This window comes from Myotis myotis, unplaced genomic scaffold (genome assembly GCF_014108235.1).
Source record: "Myotis myotis isolate mMyoMyo1 unplaced genomic scaffold, mMyoMyo1.p scaffold_m19_p_17, whole genome shotgun sequence".
NCBI classification, from domain to species: domain Eukaryota; kingdom Metazoa; phylum Chordata; class Mammalia; order Chiroptera; family Vespertilionidae; genus Myotis; species Myotis myotis.
The window spans coordinates 34,965,463-34,983,273 of record NW_023416321.1 but is presented as its reverse complement, the minus strand read 5'-3'; the positions used below and the strand labels follow the sequence as shown (position 1 = coordinate 34,983,273).

Sequence of the window (17,811 nt, the reverse complement as noted above, 5' to 3'; positions counted from 1 at the left end):
AATGCTGCTCCCTGACTCCCTTGGGAGTATTCTTCCCCATCCCAGACAGGCTGGGCCGTGTGACTGATTTCGACCAATGAAACAGGATGAGGAATGCCGCTTGTCACTTGAAACAAAAGCTGTGAAAGCCAGTAAGTAGTTGGCCATGTCATTGGTGTTCTCTCCCCAGAGACCGAGCAGAGCCTCAGCTATCCTGCCTGAGCCACTGAGATTCTGGGATCACTTGTTACGTCAGCATACCCCAGCCTGCCCTAACTGATAACAGTCCTGTCTCCCCTTCCTCGCAACCCATTCCTTTTATTTTGCATTTAAATATTTTTAATTTTTCAATTATAGTTGGCACACAGTATTGGTTTCAGGTGTACAACATAGTGATTAGCCATTTATATAACTTACGAAGTGATCAGTCTGATAAGTCTAGTGCCCATCTGGCACCATACATAGCTATTACGACATTATTGACTATATTCCCCACGCTGCACTTCACATCCCGTGACTGTTGTTGTAACTGGCAATTCACTTCTTCATCCTTTTCACCTTTTCCGCTCATCCCCCCAAACCCTCTCCCATCTGGCAGCCGTCAATTTGTCCTCTGTATCTCTGAGTTTGTTTCCGTTTTGTTTGTTTATTTTGTTTTCAGATTCCACGTATAAGTGAGGCCATATGGTATTTGTCTTTCTCGGACTTATTTCACTTGGCAGAATACCCTCTCCCATGCACCTTGCATCCCACTCGGTATGCCTTCTGCCCCACCTTTCCACCAGAAATGAACTTGCCAGCATCACTATTACCTCCGTGATGCCACATCGACCGGACACCTCTCTGTCCTCACATAACCCTTCGGCAGCCCTCGTCACGGCCGAGCCCTCCCTCCTTCTTGAAGCACTCTTGGCTTCGGTCACATCTCGCTTCCTGGCTTTCCTCTGACCCCACTGGCCTTTCCCAATTCCCCAGAATTGTTGTGTTGCCAGAAACCTCAGTCTTGTATCTTCTTTCTCGGGTGACCGCATCCACTCCCACGGATGGAAATACCGTCTCTATGCCGATGACTCCCAGCGTGCAGCTCGCCTCTGGGCTCTGGTTTTGTACTCCCAGCTGCCACCAGGTAAACATCTCTAAAGGCTTCCCAGACTTTGCGTGTCCTCGACGGAGCTCTTGTCTCATTTCCCAAGCTCCTCCAGTCTCACTGCACCCTCATCCTCTCGGAGCCACCCATGGACCTCCCACCCCTTTCTCCCACAGGTTAATGTGTATGTCCCATCAACTCTATATTCCAGACACGGCTCCACATCTGTCTCCATGGCCCCTCCACCCTCCAGGCTGCCCACATCTCTCACGGATAACAGCCACAGGCCTCCCTACCCGCCTGCCTGCTCCGCCTCAATCCATACTCCAATAGCAGCCCCCCCAATCCAATCCCTCCGACTTCTTGCCACCCCCAGAATTAGATCCAAACTCTTGACTGAGGTTGTGAAGGCCCTGGAAGGCCTGCCCCCTGCACTTCTGACTGCATCTCTTGCCCCTCTGTCCTCGTCCACACCAAGTTCAGTCCAGCCTCAGGACCTTTGCACCTGCTGTTCCTCTTCCTGGAAAGCTGTTCCCTGGCTTCTTAACTTTTAGGTTTCCACTCAGGCGTCACTTGCCTCCATGAGCACACAAGCTAATGTCAGTCCCTTCGTTTGTCTCAATCTTAACCCAGTGGCTCCTACCCATGGCCAGCTGGGGCGGGGCTGGTTCCGCTGGTCTTTCCCCTGGAGGGTAGGCTCTGTGAAGAAAGCAGTGCTGTCTCTGACGTTTGCAGCACCACACGCAGAGCTGTTTCTCGAATGAATGAAGGAGCTGAGGGACAGACAGATTCTCAGTGGAGTGATTGATAACCGGTTGTGAGTTCTGAGTGTCTTTCCCTGACAGCAAGGAAGGGGTGGCTTCTGGGGACTAGAAACGGGAGCTTCCGGCAGAGAGCTCTGCCCCTGCTTCTCCAAGGCGGGTTTTCAGCTCATTTTGTGTTGCCCAGTGCCAGGGCCTTCAGGACTTGGCAGATCCCCACCCCAGTCCCTGCCCCTCTCACCCCCTCAGGAGCCCCGGCAGGCATCTTAATGGACGCTCGCCTCTGAGGACTGTCCCACACCCGCAGACATCTCCTGCCCCACGAAACACACCGGATCCCACTCTGGCTTCAGGGGGCCTGGCTGGGTGCAGGCAGGTGCACAACTTGCTGTGGTTTGGGGGGAGGGACAGTTGGCTCCACGGGATTCAGAGGGAGGAGGCGGGGCCAAGAGCCATCTCAACACCTCCCAGGAAGAGGTGGTTCTCAGAGGCTCTCGACCCTCAATCTTGGCATCTGGGTTGCCACAGCCCAGTTCTGGGTTCCCAAACCGAGGAGCAAATCTGAGTAACAGGACACATTTTATGAGCCCATGGGGGGCTTCACCAGGTGAAGGTTAGAGCCCACCTGCCCAGGGCTCCCTGCAGAGAGCTGACAGCTCCACACTGCGCTGGATGGACTGGGAGCGAGAACAAAGTAGAAGGGTCAAGACCCTGTCTCCACCTGCTGTGCCATGGGGGCAGCCGAGTTCTGGCCGGCAACTTGAACTTGGGGTTGAGCCCCAACTCCAGGCCTCCACTCGTAGTCTGATCTCTCCGGTCCCTCTGCTGGGCCTCTCCAGTCTGGGAGCACCTGGGTGGGTAGGGCAACATCCCGGGTTCCCTGGGGGTCAGGGTGAGCCCTAAGGGGGTGTGCAGCAGCCCCCCTTTGATCACAGTAGCAGATAAATCATCACCCTTGGGGAGCACCTTCCTGCAGCCTCCCTGGACCAGCAGTTCAAGGGCACAGCCTCACTGCACGCTCTCAATACCCAATAAGGCAAGTGCTCTGACCCCACTTCCAGACTAAGAAACTGAGGCCTCAGCGGTTCAGTGGCCTGCCCGCGGCAGCCCAGCTGAAATGTGCTCCTTCCAGGCTGGTCCCAACCCCAGGCAATAGCTGGGTGCAGAGCTGTCTGCACTAGCTGCCAGCCCCCTCCCCAAGCGGGGCCCCCAGAGAGGCGGTGGTAGACCCGCATAGGCGGAGGATAGGGAGGCTGAGGTTGCTCCCACAGGCCTTCTGAGAGCTTGGCAGCCCAATTAGCATGGCGTTCCTGGCCAGGCCTGCTCAGGGGCCTGGGCGCAGCAGATGAAAGCTGAAAGGTTATTTCAATAAGGGGCCGCCCACTGGCCCGCTGAGAGTGATCCTGGTGTGCTGGAGGGACCTGGAGTGCGTACATAATTCAGCCTGTCGGAAGGAGAGTGGGAGCCAAAGGCAAAGCCAGAGTGAGGGCCAAGATAAGAGGATAAGGCGGGGACAGCACAGGCCGGGGGGTGCGCCTCTTCTCAGGGAGGGCCTGCCCCTCTCGGGGATGGAGCTCAGGGGTTTTTCGGGATGAAAGGTTTTGGCTGGCACCCCTCTTAATGGTCTCCAGAGACAGACATGTGCTTACATATGCACACATGTTTACCCAGGTCTATGCATACACATACCCACACTGCATGTGCACACATAGATAAACCCACACAAATGCACATGAACACAGGTACACATGCACACACACAGGCTCCATCTGGGCCCAGGACTGCCTCTGGGCTGCAGGCACTGGGCCTGAGGTGCAGGTGTCTGGAGAAAACTCATGCTTCATGCCTGCCTCTTTCCCCTCCTCCTAGGCCCAGGGATGTTCTTTCGGCTCGGGTTGGGGTTGGGGCTCAGTCTTGGGGCCTCCAGGTAGGTGAGTAACTTTTTCTGGCTTGTTTGGGACTTCCCAGTTTTAAGATTGAAAGTTTTCCCCCCTATTTTTTATATGTTTTCGTTGATTTTTTAGAGAGAGAGGAAGGGAGAGGGATAGAGAGATAAAAACATCGATGAGAGAGGAACATCATCCATCGGCTGCCTTCTGTACGCACCCCCCCTCCTCCTCCCCGGGGATTGAGCCCACAGCCCAGGCATGTGCCCTGACCGGGAATCAAATCGGCAGCCTCTTGGTTCCTGGGTCGATGCTCAACTGCTGAGCCGCACCAGCTGGGCAATACTGAAAGTTTTACATCTTGGGAAACCCCTAAGTCCCAGGCAAACCTGAGCTGATCACCCTGCCCCCTGGCCTCAGGCAGGCCTCAGGCAGGCCTCCGGTACATCCTCCCTCCCAGGTCTCTATCTGTCCTGTCACCTCTGTGATGGCCAAAGGGCCCTCGAGAGAGAGCCAAGGCTGGGTCTTCTCTCACTCTGGAGGTCCCAATACGAGTAAGTACCACTGTGTTTACTGAGCACCTCCTGTGAGCGAGGCCCAAGGATTTTCTTCTTAAGCACCTACTGTGCGCCAGGCACTGCGCTAGGCCCTGGAGTTGTACCAGGGAACACACCAGACAAAATCACTGTCCTCGTGGAGCTGACACTCAGTGGGGGGAGACAGAAGACAAACAAGATACATAAATGATATCATTTAGTAGAAGAGGATGAATGTTAGGGGAAAAGTAAACAGAGAAGGAGCCCATTTAAAATAGGCTGCTGGGAAGGTGCTGTGGGGAGAGACCAGAGGGTGAGGTGAGGAGCCCTGCAGATGTCCCGGGAAGCGTTCCAGGCGCTGGGAACAGCATGTGCATAGGGCTGGAGACGTGCCTAGCCTGAGAGAGAGCATCAAGGAGAAAAGTGAGGCTGGGGAGGGAGAGAAGGGGGAGAGGAAGTGGGCCGCCTCTGGGCCGTGGTCAGAACTTGGGGGTAAGGTAAGGACTTCGTGAGTGTGATGGAGCCATGGAGGGTGGAGCAGAGGAGCCACGTGCTCTGACTCACACTTTCCTGCTGTGTTAGCAGAGATGTGGGGGCAGTGGGGGGGGCCCAGGAGGCTATGGTGATGGTTCAGGGAGATGTGATGGTGGCCCAGACCAAAGTGGGGGCTGGGAGAAATGGGTGGATTCTAGCTAAGTTCTGAAGTTGAGCTGACAGGGTTTCTAACGAATTGAATTGGGTGAGAGATGGGAGAGAGAGAGGAGTCCATATAACTCTGAAGTTCTTTTTTTTTTTTTTTTTTTTTTTGGAACATATTTATGTTGATTTCAGAGAGAGGAAGGGAAACATCAATGATGAGAAACATTGACCCAATGCCTCCTGCATGCCCCCTGATGGGGACTGATCCTGCAACTCGGGCAAGTGCCCTGATTGGGAATGGAACCCAGACTCCTGGTTCACGGGTCGCTGCTCAACCACTGAGCCACGTCAGCCGGGTGACTCTGAAGTTCTTGGTCTGAGCAGCCAGCATGAAGGAGCTGCCTTCTCCTGAGATGGAGGAAGTTGTGGGGGGAGAGCGGCAGCTTAGTGTTGGACGGATTGCGTTTGGCCAGTGGAGATACAGATACAGGCGTCTGCAGACAGAGAGGGCCAGGCTGCAGCTTTAAAGGACAATACCCACTTTACAGGTGAGGAAAACGAGGCTCACACAAGGAAGGGGACACACTTGTTAAACGGGGGAGCCGGGACCCAGGTCTCTCTGGCTCCAAAGCCTGTGCCAGTCCCACTGCCCTGAGCTGGGAGACACCAGCCACCCTGCCCAGCCCCCCATGTCTGGCGGTAGGGGCTCAGGAGGAAAGCCCAGCTCTGCCCTGGCTGGCTTCCTTGTCTCCAGGCCTGAGCCAGGCTGAGGTGGTGGGGGGATGCCCACCAGGAAGTGGCCTGTGTTTGGGTGCATCACAGAGGGATAGCGCCAAGTGACCTGGGCGCCAGTAGCTCTGTGAACATAGCTGGCCCAGCCTGAGGCCATTATCTGACCACAAGAACCATTCGGTTAGCATCGATTGGCTGAGAGAGGAGCATCTGGCAAGGCTGGGAGTGGGGGAGCTCTGGCCTATTCAGAGGGGGTGGGGGGTGCAGAGCCAGAAGAACTGACCTCATGGCTATCGGTCTCCAAGACTCAGGAGTCCTATGGACCTGCCGGGGACCATGGGGATGCCAGTCCATGGGCTGTTCCTGCGCAGGTGTATGGAGGGGGGCCCCTTTGGGGCCAGGTGGTATCAGACTTAGGTCAGTGGGAGGCCGGAGAAGTTGGGGTCAGAAAGGGCTGACAGCCCTCAGATGGGGCTGCCGTGCCCTCCCAGGCAGCATGGAGCTTCTGGAGTCAGGGTCAGGTGGGTGGCTCACCAGCTGTGTGGCCTTGGCCAGCCACTTTCTTCTGTGCTTCGTGTCCTCCGCCGTGAAATGGCACGGCACCCACGGGGTGTTGTGAGGAGTCCATGTAAAGAGCCTGGCACAGGCTGAGGGCTGGGTCTTCCTTGCTTGCTCCCTTCCTGCTGCCGGGGGTGGGGGAGGAGGTGTAGGGCCACCTGCCCCACTGGCCATCTAGCCTGGACTGGAGTCGGAGCTGGTCCCAGCCCAGCTGAGCTGGTGGTACAGCCTCTTTGGGAGCTCTGGCTACTGAGAGGCTGAGAGAGGGGCAGGGTAAGATGGGGGCCTGCTTCCCTACCTCAGTGCCTTTGCACATGCCCTTCCCACCCACCCTACCACACCCAGCCCCCACAGGACCGTTCATAAGCCCACCTTAGGAACAGGCTGCTGAGTGGATTGGATGAGTCCATGCCCAGGCCACTCACCTCTGCCCCAACAGGTGAAGGGTTTGGGGGTTTTGCAGGAAGGAGGACATGAAAACAATGCCTGCTTTTCATTCCTGCACATCTTCTATGCTGGCAGGGGAACGGAGGGCTTCATGGAGGAGGGGACGTGGGGCAGCAGGAGCCTTCCCTGAACTTCCCCACTCCTCCTACACACCCCTAGGTGCCTATTTTAGGCCCAGCACCTGGCCAGACTGCCTAGTGTTATGAGACCCCCTATCTGCCAGTCCACGAGGACTCGCCCAGTTGGCCCAGGTATCTGGATGTATCTGGCAGTAAGTGGTGAATGGAGGAAGGAATGAATGAGGCTGCAGAGATCCAGGTAAACTCAGATATGTGGGAGACCAGGAGGTTAGGGAGTAGCTGGCAAAGCAGTCAGTCGGGTGCATGCCCCTGGAGAAGGAGAAAGAGGAGGAGGAGGAGGAGGAGGAGGAGGAGGAGGAGGAGGAGGAGGAGGAGGAAGAGGAGGAGAAGGGGAGAAAACGGAGGAGGAGGAGGGATAAGGGAAGGAGGAGGAGGAAGAAGGGGAGGAGGAGGGGGAGGAGAGCCTGAGGAAGGCCAGAGAGTGGGGGAGACCCAGCCTTGGTTTTTTCAGCCCCCTCAGACAAAGCAAGCCCTGCCTTACCAGGAGGGGGCTGAGGAGGCTGATGGAAGGGGGTGCAAGGCTCCTCCCTGGAGACTTGGATCGCTGCTACTAGTAATTTGCAATCTTAAAATGCACAGCAAAGGTACGGGCCTCCTTGTTAGTGCATTAATCAGCAGTCAGTGGGTTGGGCTCCCATGGGCCACATGGAGGGGGCACAGGAGCCTCAGCCATGTAATGCCAGCCCCCCTGGGAAGGGACCCGGCAGAATGATGATCCTGGGCCAGAGCACCCGCGGGCTCAGGCCGGGGTGCTGGAGGCAGGTGGGGTTGGCCGGGAGAGCTGGTCCAGGGCCTTGAAGATGGGACTGGAGTGGAGAAGCAGACTCAGCCGAGACCCACTCCAGGGCCCAGGGGGACGGGGACGCTTCCGTGGCATGGGTTCCCTGGCATTGAGCAGTGATGAAGGATGGAGAGCAGCTCCAAGCATTGGCTGGGCTCCAACCTCCTTCTGGCCCCTCCCAAGAGGACAGGCAAGGTGGCTCCTGCCCTGGGTCCTGCCTTCACCCCACCCCTTGTTATCTGACCCCCTCCTATTTGCCAAAGTGTGTTCACGTGCCGGCTGCTAAGCTCACACCTAGATTTGGGGGCAGTTGGCTTTTTCACCCAAACCAGGGTCTTCACCCGGTTTTCCCCTGTGCCCCCAACATCCCCTGGAGGCACCTGTTTGAGGAAGGGGTGTTGCTCTCTGTGTTTCCCCCCCGCCCCCTTATCTTCTCTGGGGATCATTTCAGATAACCCCATCCCAGAACCTTAAAAAGACAGGGTCACAAAAGCAGGCAGAAGGGCTGTCTGTATCGCCGCCGCCACCCCCCCAGGTCATGGGACAGAAAAACCCTCACCCCCACCCTCAGGGTAATCCTGAGGACCAGAGAGCTCGAGCAGAAGCGCTTTGTCAACTCCATAAGCTGCACAAATGTCAAGTGGCATTAGCTGCCCAAGCTCACCCCATCCCCATGGTGAGCAGCTTAAGGGAAGGAAATGCCTTTGTCTTTGCAGAACCCTTGAGATGGGGCGGTTGGTATGGCCCTGTGTGTCCTCCAAGCACAGGTTCATGGCCACGGCCCCGCCCCTTCAGCACAGTGAGCTTCGTGAACTCCCTTGAGCTAGGAGGGGAACCTGGGCTCCCTCCAAGGGGCAGGGTGGGGGCTGCCTCCCTGGGGCAAGGTCCCTGGAAGACAGCAGCCTGGGCAGGGGTGGTCCGTGGAGTTGAGCAAAGGGAAAGGGAGTGCCGGGCTCTGGAAGGTGCAGCCAATGTGGGTTGGGCCCTCCTCCCAGCCCTGGATGTTAGAGGTTCAAGGCAGCAGGCAGGTTCTGCAAGAGTCAGCTGGCATTTGGGGTCCAGGTTCCTATGCCCTCACCCTCCTATCTCTCCTGTGGGGTTAGGATCCCCGGGCCAGACTGAGGTGGGAAGTGGGGGGCTGGAAGTCAGACCCAAGCCTCCACATGGTTGGCATGGGGGTCATTGACTCATGTTACAAAAGGGAAGCAGGCTGAGGAGGTGTGCCAGCCTTGGGCCTGGCCTACAGGTTGCAGGCTGCCCAGTGGTCATGGTGACTGAAGGCACTGCAGGGCTGCAGAGAGCGAGCATGGGCTGGCCCGGAGAGGGTCCCCACAGCTGCTCTGCCGCCATCACACCAGCACCACAGAGGTCATAATTGCTCTGAAGTCGTAACCAAACCCAATTATGCAAAAACCAAATTGTGTGCAATGACTTTTATGTGTTGGAAACGTTAGGTCGAAGCCGGGTGATTACAGGGGGACGGGAAGCAGCTGCCACTCTCTGGGAGACCATAACTCCCAGCAGCTGGGAGCTGTCACTTATTTACGACGCCATTTCTGCCGGAAATGAGGGGTGGCAGTGGTGGAGAGGCCTGCTTGAGCCTGGGCAGGCAGTGGGGGGCAGAGGCAGGCCTGGGAGCCGGCTGGGTGGTCAGCAGGAGGATGGGAGCAGGACCTGCCGGACAGTGGCTGGGAGGGTTGGTTCTCTGGTTCTGCACACTCTGGGCATAGCTAGCAGCAGGAAGAATCGGCAGAGCTGCCCCAGGCCCCCAGCTCTCCTGAGAGGCCGGGCTGGCCAAGCTGGAAGGGGAGGGCAGGAGGCCAACCCGGGCAGTGAGGAGCCTGGAGCCGGTCCCCCCAACACCGGCGCGCCTGCCGGGCTGCCAGGGGCAGCTGCCACCCTGGAAAAAGGCAAGTAATGACTACCGTCCATAATGAGGCTGCTCCGATAATGAGCATGGGCTATTATCCGACCACAGGCTGGACGCATCCGAAAATAAATTATTTTAAGGATCCATTAACGAATGCCTAATTAATGCCCAATTAGAGGGAAGCTGCAGAGCAAACACTCCGGACAGTCTCGAGGCATGGCTTGGTTTACAACCACAGCCTGGGGGCGAGAGTGAGGTGGGGAGGGGAGGAGCCAGGCGTGGGTTTGAATGGCGGCAGCCTCTGTCTGGGAGCTTCATGGGCCCCAGAGCCCTGCCAGCCCTGGTCCCGCCCCCAGGCCTTTGCACACCTGTGTCCTCTCAGTGCCTCTTCACAGCTGGGCGAGGGACACCTGTTACTATTTAGAAGTGAGGGGTGTCACTTATTTGAGGATGTGGGAGGCCCTGTAAATGAGACATCTTCTGAAATCAATTTTGGTGTCATGCATGCATGCTTTGCTTGTTTGGGGAAATAATTTATTTTTATTTATTTATTTATTTTATTATTATTTTTTAAAATATGGAACTTACTATGCCTCCCTCAAAAAGATGTTTGAGTGAAATTGACTTAGGTTTTAAAACAGAAATCAGAGAATGTGATTTGCTATTTGAGGCAATAATGTGGGGAAATAATTTAAATAGACTCCTCAGAACTCCATGTGATATCTTTGCTTCGGTGGGACAGGAGTCTGCCCCACTGTGTGTTCACACAGGTAGCGATGAGGAAGTGGCAGGACCTGGAGGCTGGCTGCTATGGGACCCCCACCCCAAGGGCTGACAGCCTGGGGAAGTGGGGCGGGGCTAGGAGGTTGGGGCGGGGCTAGGGTTTAGGGGCGGGACTAGGGAGAAGGTGTGGGAATCAGAGCCTCCATTCACGTCCCAAGCTTACCTCACAGCCCAGGCTGGGGAGAGAACCCCAGTAGAGGTGGGGTGCCAGGGTGCGGGGAGCCGTATCTAGCCCCAGATGGGGGCTGGCGTGGGCCTGACCCCTGCCTTCCTCCCATCAGGAGCCAGGCCCTCAGGGCGGCCACCAGCCCAGACAAGTGAGCGAGAAGCAGACGAGACGGAGCCCCAGCCGCCAAGGAGCGTCACGTGCCGTCCAGTCCTCCCCTCCCCGACCCGGTCTGCCGCCCGCCTCCCGGGCAGCCCCTGACCTGCTGTGCTCTCTCCCCCCAGGGTGCGGTGTGGAGCTGCTGCTGCTGCTGCTGCTGCTGGCCGGCGAGCTGCCCCTGGGCGGCGGCTGCCCGCGGGACTGCGTGTGCTACCCGGCGCCCATGACGGTCAGCTGCCAGGCGCACAACTTCGCCGCCATCCCCGAGGGCATCCCGGAGGACAGCGAGCGCATCTTCCTGCAGAACAACCGCATCACCGTCCTGCGGCAGGGCCACTTCAGCCCCGCCATGGTCACCCTGTGGATCTACTCCAACAACATCACCTTCATCGACCCCCGCACCTTCGAGGGCTTCGTGCACTTGGAGGAGCTGGACCTCGGCGACAACCGGCAGCTGCGGACGCTGGCGCCCGAGACGTTCCAGGGCCTGGGGAGGCTCCACGCCCTCTACCTCTACAAGTGCGGGCTGGGCGCCCTGCCCGCCCGCCTCTTCGGCGGCCTGCACAGCCTGCAGTACCTCTACCTGCAGGACAACCACCTCGAGTACCTGCAGGACGACATCTTCGTGGACCTGGTCAACCTGAGCCACCTGTTTCTCCACGGCAACAGGCTGCGGAGCCTGGGCCGGGACACCTTCCGGGGGCTGGTGAACCTGGACCGGCTGCTGCTGCACGAGAACCAGCTGCAGTGGGTGCACCCCCGGGCTTTCCACGACCTCCGCCGGCTCACCACCCTCTTCCTCTTCAACAACAGCCTCTCCGAGCTGCAGGGCGACTGCCTGGCCCCGCTGGGGGCCCTGGAGTTCCTCCGCCTCAACGGCAACGCCTGGGACTGCGGGTGCCGCGCGCGCTCCCTGTGGGAATGGCTGCGCAGGTTCCGCGGCTCCAGCTCCGCGGTCCCTTGCGTGTCCCCCGAGCTGCGGCAGGGCCGGGACCTGAAGCTGCTGAGCGCCGAGGACTTCCGGAACTGCAGCGGGCCGGCCTCCCCCCACCAGATCAAGTCTCACACGCTCACCACCACCGACAGGGCCGCGCGCAAGGAGCACCACCCGGCCCGCGGGCCCGCCCGGGACAAGAGCCACCCGCAGGGCTCTCGGAAGCCAGGCAAGAACTGCACCAGCCACAGGAATCGCAACCAGGTCTCCAACGTGGGCGCCGGGAAGCAGGCGCTCGAGCAGCAGGACTATGCCCCTGACTACCCGCACAAGTTCAGCTTTGACAGCATGCCCACCGCGCGGCCCAAGAGGAAGGGCAAGTGTGCCCGCAGGACCCCCATCCGTGCCCCCAGCGGGGTGCAGCAGGCCTCCGCCAGCAGCTCCCTGGGGGCCTCCATCCTGGCCTGGATACTGGGGCTGGCGGTCACCCTCCGCTGAGGACCAGGGCACCAGCACCCAGCACTGCCACGTGTCCACCAAGAAACAGTTTCTTTTCTTTTTTTACAAGTGGAGGGTCTGCTGGGTTTGAGGCAGAGTCTGAGGAAGGCTTTGGCTGCCGTCTGGGTCCTGCCTGGTGGATTATAAACCCAATGTGTACAGCCCCAAGCAGGAGGGGATTAGCACACCTCACCCAGCTGCCCCCGCTGCCCCAGCCAGCCCCCTCAGAGCAGCCAGGACAGTATCCATCCAGCAAGGCGGTTAAGCGCGCAGAGAGCACCCTTCACTAGCAGCCATGGGACAGTGCCCCGCGGGAGCTGAGCTCTGTGGAATCCTGGCGATTTGGAGAGGTCTGAAGGGCCCCTGCCCTTTCTGGAGGAGGCGGGACTCAGAGGAACAGATGATGGTCACCCAAGAGGTCGGGTTGACTGGCCGACTGGGAGCGCATGATCGGGTGTCATTTTGGCTTTTGCCTGAGGCCACTTAGTCAACCTGCCCTGAATCTAACAGTGTGCCACCTTCAGTCCCTTCCCTGGGGTGACACCTCTCATTCCTGATGTCTCAGGCAACCCTCGTCCACCCAGCCCAGACCCTGGGCTCCAAGAACCAGTTACCAAAGGAAAGAACATCAGAGGCTGAAATTCAGAACTTCATCCCGTGCAATGAGGTTCTCACAGGAGGTGCAGTTTTATAATTACGACCACTTATATATATATATATACACACACACACTCTACATATATATATATATATACACATACACACAAAGACACAGGTCCCTGCCCCACACCCTTACCAAACTGTATGTCTTATCATGTTTATAAACTATATGGAAAACTATATCTGCTGAACTGAGAATTGTATTGGTGATTTCTAGCAAGCAAAGAGTTATAGGATTTTTGTCTAGAATCCCAACCTTCAACAGCAGTCCTCATGTAACCTGGGCTTGCCAGGGGCACGGGCAAATGGTCACTGGGAGGGTCAGTGAGAAGAGGAGGCAGCAAGAATCACTTCAGGGGACCAATATTCTTAGATATTTAGAGCATCACCTTGTTTTTATATGCAGCACAAGTCCATCTGCCGCCCGGAGCACCATCACCCCCATGATAGTAACTGTTGGCATCAAGGTGAGATGTGAGAAGCAGCTTATTGGACATCAGGGAGCCCGGTCCTGGGGACAGGCTGCATGCAGGAGGGAAAGCAAGGAGCTCTGGGTTCCTTAGGCCATTGGGTGAAGCAGTGTTAGTTCAGTAGGCTGGGCAGTGTCATCAGCCCAGCGTTTGGCCAGTGATGGTCTGGGCAGGCCAGGGAGACTCTGAGCATGAGCCCAGGCCTCCTGCTCAACTGCTGAATTGAGGCTCTTCGATGGGGTCCCAGCAAGGACCCTGTGTAGGATGACAGGACGGAAAGGACCCGGTGGCCTTAGCAGAAGGAGAACAGCGAGGGCATTTCAAGAACCATCTCAGGCACTTCTGCACTATGGAGGCCCTGTCCCTACTGGTCCTTCTGAAGATGCGGGGGGACGGGCAGAGGTCAGGGAGCCAGACTCAGGAGTCAGGAGCGGGGACTTGCAGGGAATAAAGCGGGCAAGCCCAGGCAGGGGACGGAGGCTCCAGTCAAGGTCGGCCATGCTGCTTGCTGGCTGGGGCCTGGGGGGCACAATCTCCTTTGGGCCTTGCACAAACCTGAATTCCCCACCAGAGAGGTTGTGTAGGAGGAGCAAGAAACACTAAATCCAACTAGGAGAGAAAAATAATAATAAAACACTTTTCTCTTGGACAAGAACCCTGTTTCTCATTTCCCAACCCCGCATTCCTGAAGGGGTGCAGCTCCCAAGCTTTTAGGGGGGGCGAGCCTGGCTGGGCACCGCTCTGAGACTCAGCATGTTTGTTGGCGGGAGGAGCTGTATGGGGCAGGGGCACGCTGACTCACTTGGGTGCATGAGCACATGCGTGTACACACACACACACACACACACACACACACGTTCTTCGTTCCATGGTTCTTTTCTCGCCCGCACAGAACATGACTCACTTCCCATGCTCTGGCTGCACTATCTCTGTGGCTTTCCCCGGAGCAGGCTAGCTGGCTCCTTCCCGGCCTGTTCCCAAGGGCCTCACCCACAGAAGCTGAGCTATTGATTCTTAGGGGGGTGGAGGGTGGCTGGAAAGGAGCTGCCAGTTCCTGGGACCCAGAGGGATTTCCAGGCGTCCAGGGGCCACGCCAGACAGCAGTGAGAGTTCTCAGGTAGAGGGAGGAGGGCTGTGTTTGTTTGTTTTTAAAATCCTCACCCAAGGATATGTGTTACTAATTTTAAAGAGAGGGAAAGTGGGGGGAGAGGGGAGAAAGAGATGTATGAGAGAAACATCAAATGGTTGCCTCCCATATGCGTCCCCACTGGGGATTGAACCCACAACCTAGGTATGTGTCCTGACCGGAATTCGAACTGGCAACCTTTCAGCAACATTTCAATGTATGGGACGACCCTCCAGTCAACTGAGCCGCAGCGGCCAGGGCAGGGCTGTGCTTTCAAGTCTGGATCAATCCTCTTCCATACAAGGCTGGAAATGGGCACTAAAGGGACACCACCAAGGGCAGAACAAATTGTCTTTGGCCTGGGGTTGCTCCCCGATGGCCTGCTGCGCTGATCCAGGCCTGTGCCAAAGCTTGGCTGTCCCTTAGCACCCAAGGATGTTGTTGGGTTGTTGATTTCATTTCCAACTTTAGATAGCAAAGCCCTCAGTGGGAAAATCAAGAGTCCGAGTACTTTATTAAATTTTTTTAAAAAAGACTTAGTAAGTCCCTGTAATATGGAAGTGAAATGTCAGAATGAGAAATGCTAATGTTCTGTAACTGATCCGCTTCTGTCAAGCACAGTGTGGTCTCTGGTTGCCGACGGTTATTAGAGGCAAGGCAAGGGGGCCCAGGACGCCAGGTGTACGGTTAGCGGCTTCCTCTAACAGGGAGAAGGAATGAAAGCAGTTCCACTGTGGATGACATCACGGCCACTCAGCAGGTTCCATGCTACCCAGTTACAGCACCATTGCCCACAACATCAGAGCAAGTGGACCATCAAGGGCTAAGGGGAGGCCCCGGTATTCACCAGCCCCAGCACCCCTCCTGGGTGGTTCAGGGCAGGGAGGTGTGGGTTCCTGCCTCTGGAATTCTGTCCTCCTCCCAGTGGCCGAGGGCACGCCTTGGTTCCTGTGGGGCCAACCCTTCAGCCATCTTCACTCAGCACTTGCCCGAGGCCCTGGGATAAAGCCATCTCCTCCCCCTCTCCCCTCCAGCCACACAGCCCTCCACTCTAAGGGGTGATCTGCAGGAGTGGCTGGGTGGCCACTGGTGGTCTGAGTCTCTCTACATGAGCTCCTCCCATGACCCCAGAGCTCTGCTGGCTCCCTCCTCTTCAATCAACAAGTGCTAATCAAGGGCCTATGTGTGCCAGCCATTGGTATTAAAACTGCTCTGGGGGCCTAAAACTGAGAATACATGGCTCTCCTTCAAGGAGCTCAGAGGCTAAATGTGGAAATAAGTATGGGATTGGTGCAACCAGTGTGGGATTGCTGCCTCTGTTAGTGCCTCCCCACTCCACTCCCTGCAGTGAGGAACTCACCTGGGGCGGGGGCATTCAGGGAGGGCTTCCAGGAGGAGGTGACACTCTATGGCTCTTAGAGGATGAGGTGGCCAGAGAAGAACGTGGCCAGAGGGCTGGAGCCATGCAATAGCACCGCATTTGGGGTATCAGCAAAGAGCTGTAAGTGGAGGTGCAGGAGGCGGGTCTGGCAATGGGGAGGCCTGGGGAGCTGACAGAGGGACTGGGACTGTACTCTGGAAGTGGAGGTGTGTCCCCCCACTTGAGGTCCTCTTTCCTACCCCACACCCCCATTCCCTTGCCAAGCACAGGGTTCCCACCAATGCCATGCTTGCCAATGTTCCTCAACAGTGAGTTTTATCATCGCAACTTGCCTCTTCTGCTCAGCCAGATCCTTTCCTCATGCCAGCAAGCCAGAGCGCTCCCTGGAAACCTGCCTGGCCCGAGTCCCATCCCCAGACACCTGCTGCTTCCAATCCGAAGTGTCCCACACCGGCTCCTCCCGCGCTCCCTCCGTTCCCTCCTCAGAGGGCTCAGCCCTCAGCCCTCAGCCCTCTCCCCACTTCCAAGCACAGCTGCCCAGACACCCCTGGGCCACCTTTAATGTGCCCGCTCTGGCTGACTATCCCTGACCCTCCCAAACTGCGTCTCCCCCCTTTTCTCTCCTGCCAGGGCTGTTCATCACCAGGGAGCCAGGAAGCCCATTTAGAAAATTTTTACTCATCACCTAACTAATCACTCAGCACTCTGCCACCACGGCACATGGGGCTCCAGAAGGCCTGCTGGCGGCTTCAGGGGGCAGGAGGGCAGGAAGGCTTCTTGGAGGACGAGCTGCGGGCCCTGCATCAGAGAGAGCGTTTGCTGGGGCAGGCTCTCTGGAGCCGGCTGGGACCTCGGGGCCTCGGAGCTCCCAGCAAATCCTTCCTGGTACTGTCCCCACCACCCCAGGCTGTCCCCACCTCTGGGACCCAGCTCCTCAGGTTCCTACTCAACCCTGGCCTAGAGGAGGCCAGCCTTTCTCTGTGCACATTCTCTGATGGACCAGGGGCGAGTGTCCGGGGTCCTGGCCAACTCTACTGTGAAGCCTCCTGACCTGGCTGTGAGCACCCGCCTTCTGGTTCCGCTCCCAGCCTGGCTCTCCGGCCTCACCTTCCTCCTGTAGGAGTGGAACCCGTCGGCCATTGCTCCATCCCCCTGTCACCAACACCCCACTCTCAGCGCGTAATGGGCCAATTTTCTTTTACCTCCTGTCTACTTGGAAAATATCTCAAGAACCTTCGATTGTGCATTAAAATGTCCTTTACAATTCTATGCTCAACATCTCTTTCTGCTCCTCACGTTGTCCCTTTTAACTCATTGCGCTTTCGATCTATATCTCCTAGCCTCCCCCTTGCAGGCTGTTAATAAATACACGCTCTTAAAATATATATATATACACAAGCATCTATCGTTGGCTAAATAACTCACAGCGCAGTCAAGAAGCCGGGGCAAGGGGGGGCTCGGAGCGATGCACGCCCACCTGCTCTCTCTCACGCGGGCTGTCTCCGCTTGTCTTTTTGAAGAAGGCTGGACTCGGGGTAGTTATGGCTCTAAAAAGTGCACCGGGTGAAGGGACCAAGGAAGCCCCGGGGAGGAAAGAGAAGAAAAGAGACCAGCTACAGGACCGCGCTGACAGGTCCCCCTCAAGAGCAATGCGGGAGGGGTGAGCACGGAGGGGCCCTGTGCAGGGAGCAGTGGCGAATTCCAGTGGCATTTCAGTGGGCTGGTCCACGAGGCCCCTGACCTCCAAAGGAAATGGGTCGGCCTCGGAGATCCGCCACCAGCCCGCGCGATGCGGCCTGCCCCCACCTCTCTCCCCTCAGCTCATTTCTCATTAGAGCCGCTAGTGTCTACGCACCGGGAGGGGAGGGGGGAGGCTGTGCCTTTTGTCGCCGGTTCCGTGTGGCAGGCGGCGCGCACACTAATGGCTGCCTGAACGGCAGAATTTGACACCGCTGCTGCAGAAGGCGCGTGGATCACGGTGTCCAGATGGGCTGAGGCTCCCCGCCGGCCCCTCTGCTTTCACCCGGGCATCTGGGGCAGGGTGGGGGCTGCCAGCAGCAGCTCCCGCTGCCCCCGCTCAGGGCCTCAGAGAAGAGAGAGGAAGCGAGAGATGTATTAAACTCCTCAATCTCTGTAAGTGCCATTTCCCAGGGGACAGGCTCTAAGGAAGAAGGAAATGCAAGTGCTCAGGACCGACGCAGGTGGGAGGCCTCTGAGG

General features: G+C 57.5%; 1 protein-coding gene across 2 annotated transcripts in view; it reads left to right on the top strand.

Annotated features, from left to right (window-relative positions):
* The window catches only part of RTN4RL1 (reticulon 4 receptor like 1), a 69,832-nt gene extending 56,091 nt beyond the window's left edge, over positions 1-13,741 (top strand). The window contains exon 2 of one of the 2 annotated variants that reach the window (XR_004972923.1): positions 10,481-10,607. Coding sequence is in view for 1 of the 2 variants with exons in the window: in XM_036341021.1 (XP_036196914.1) it covers positions 10,650-11,956 (1,307 nt within the window). In the remaining variant the exon portion in view is untranslated. Of the gene's footprint in view, positions 1-10,480; positions 10,608-10,649 lie in introns of those variants that run through there. The other variant, XM_036341021.1, reaches the window with a different exon arrangement.
* Positions 13,742-17,811: the final 4,070 nt, after the last annotated feature.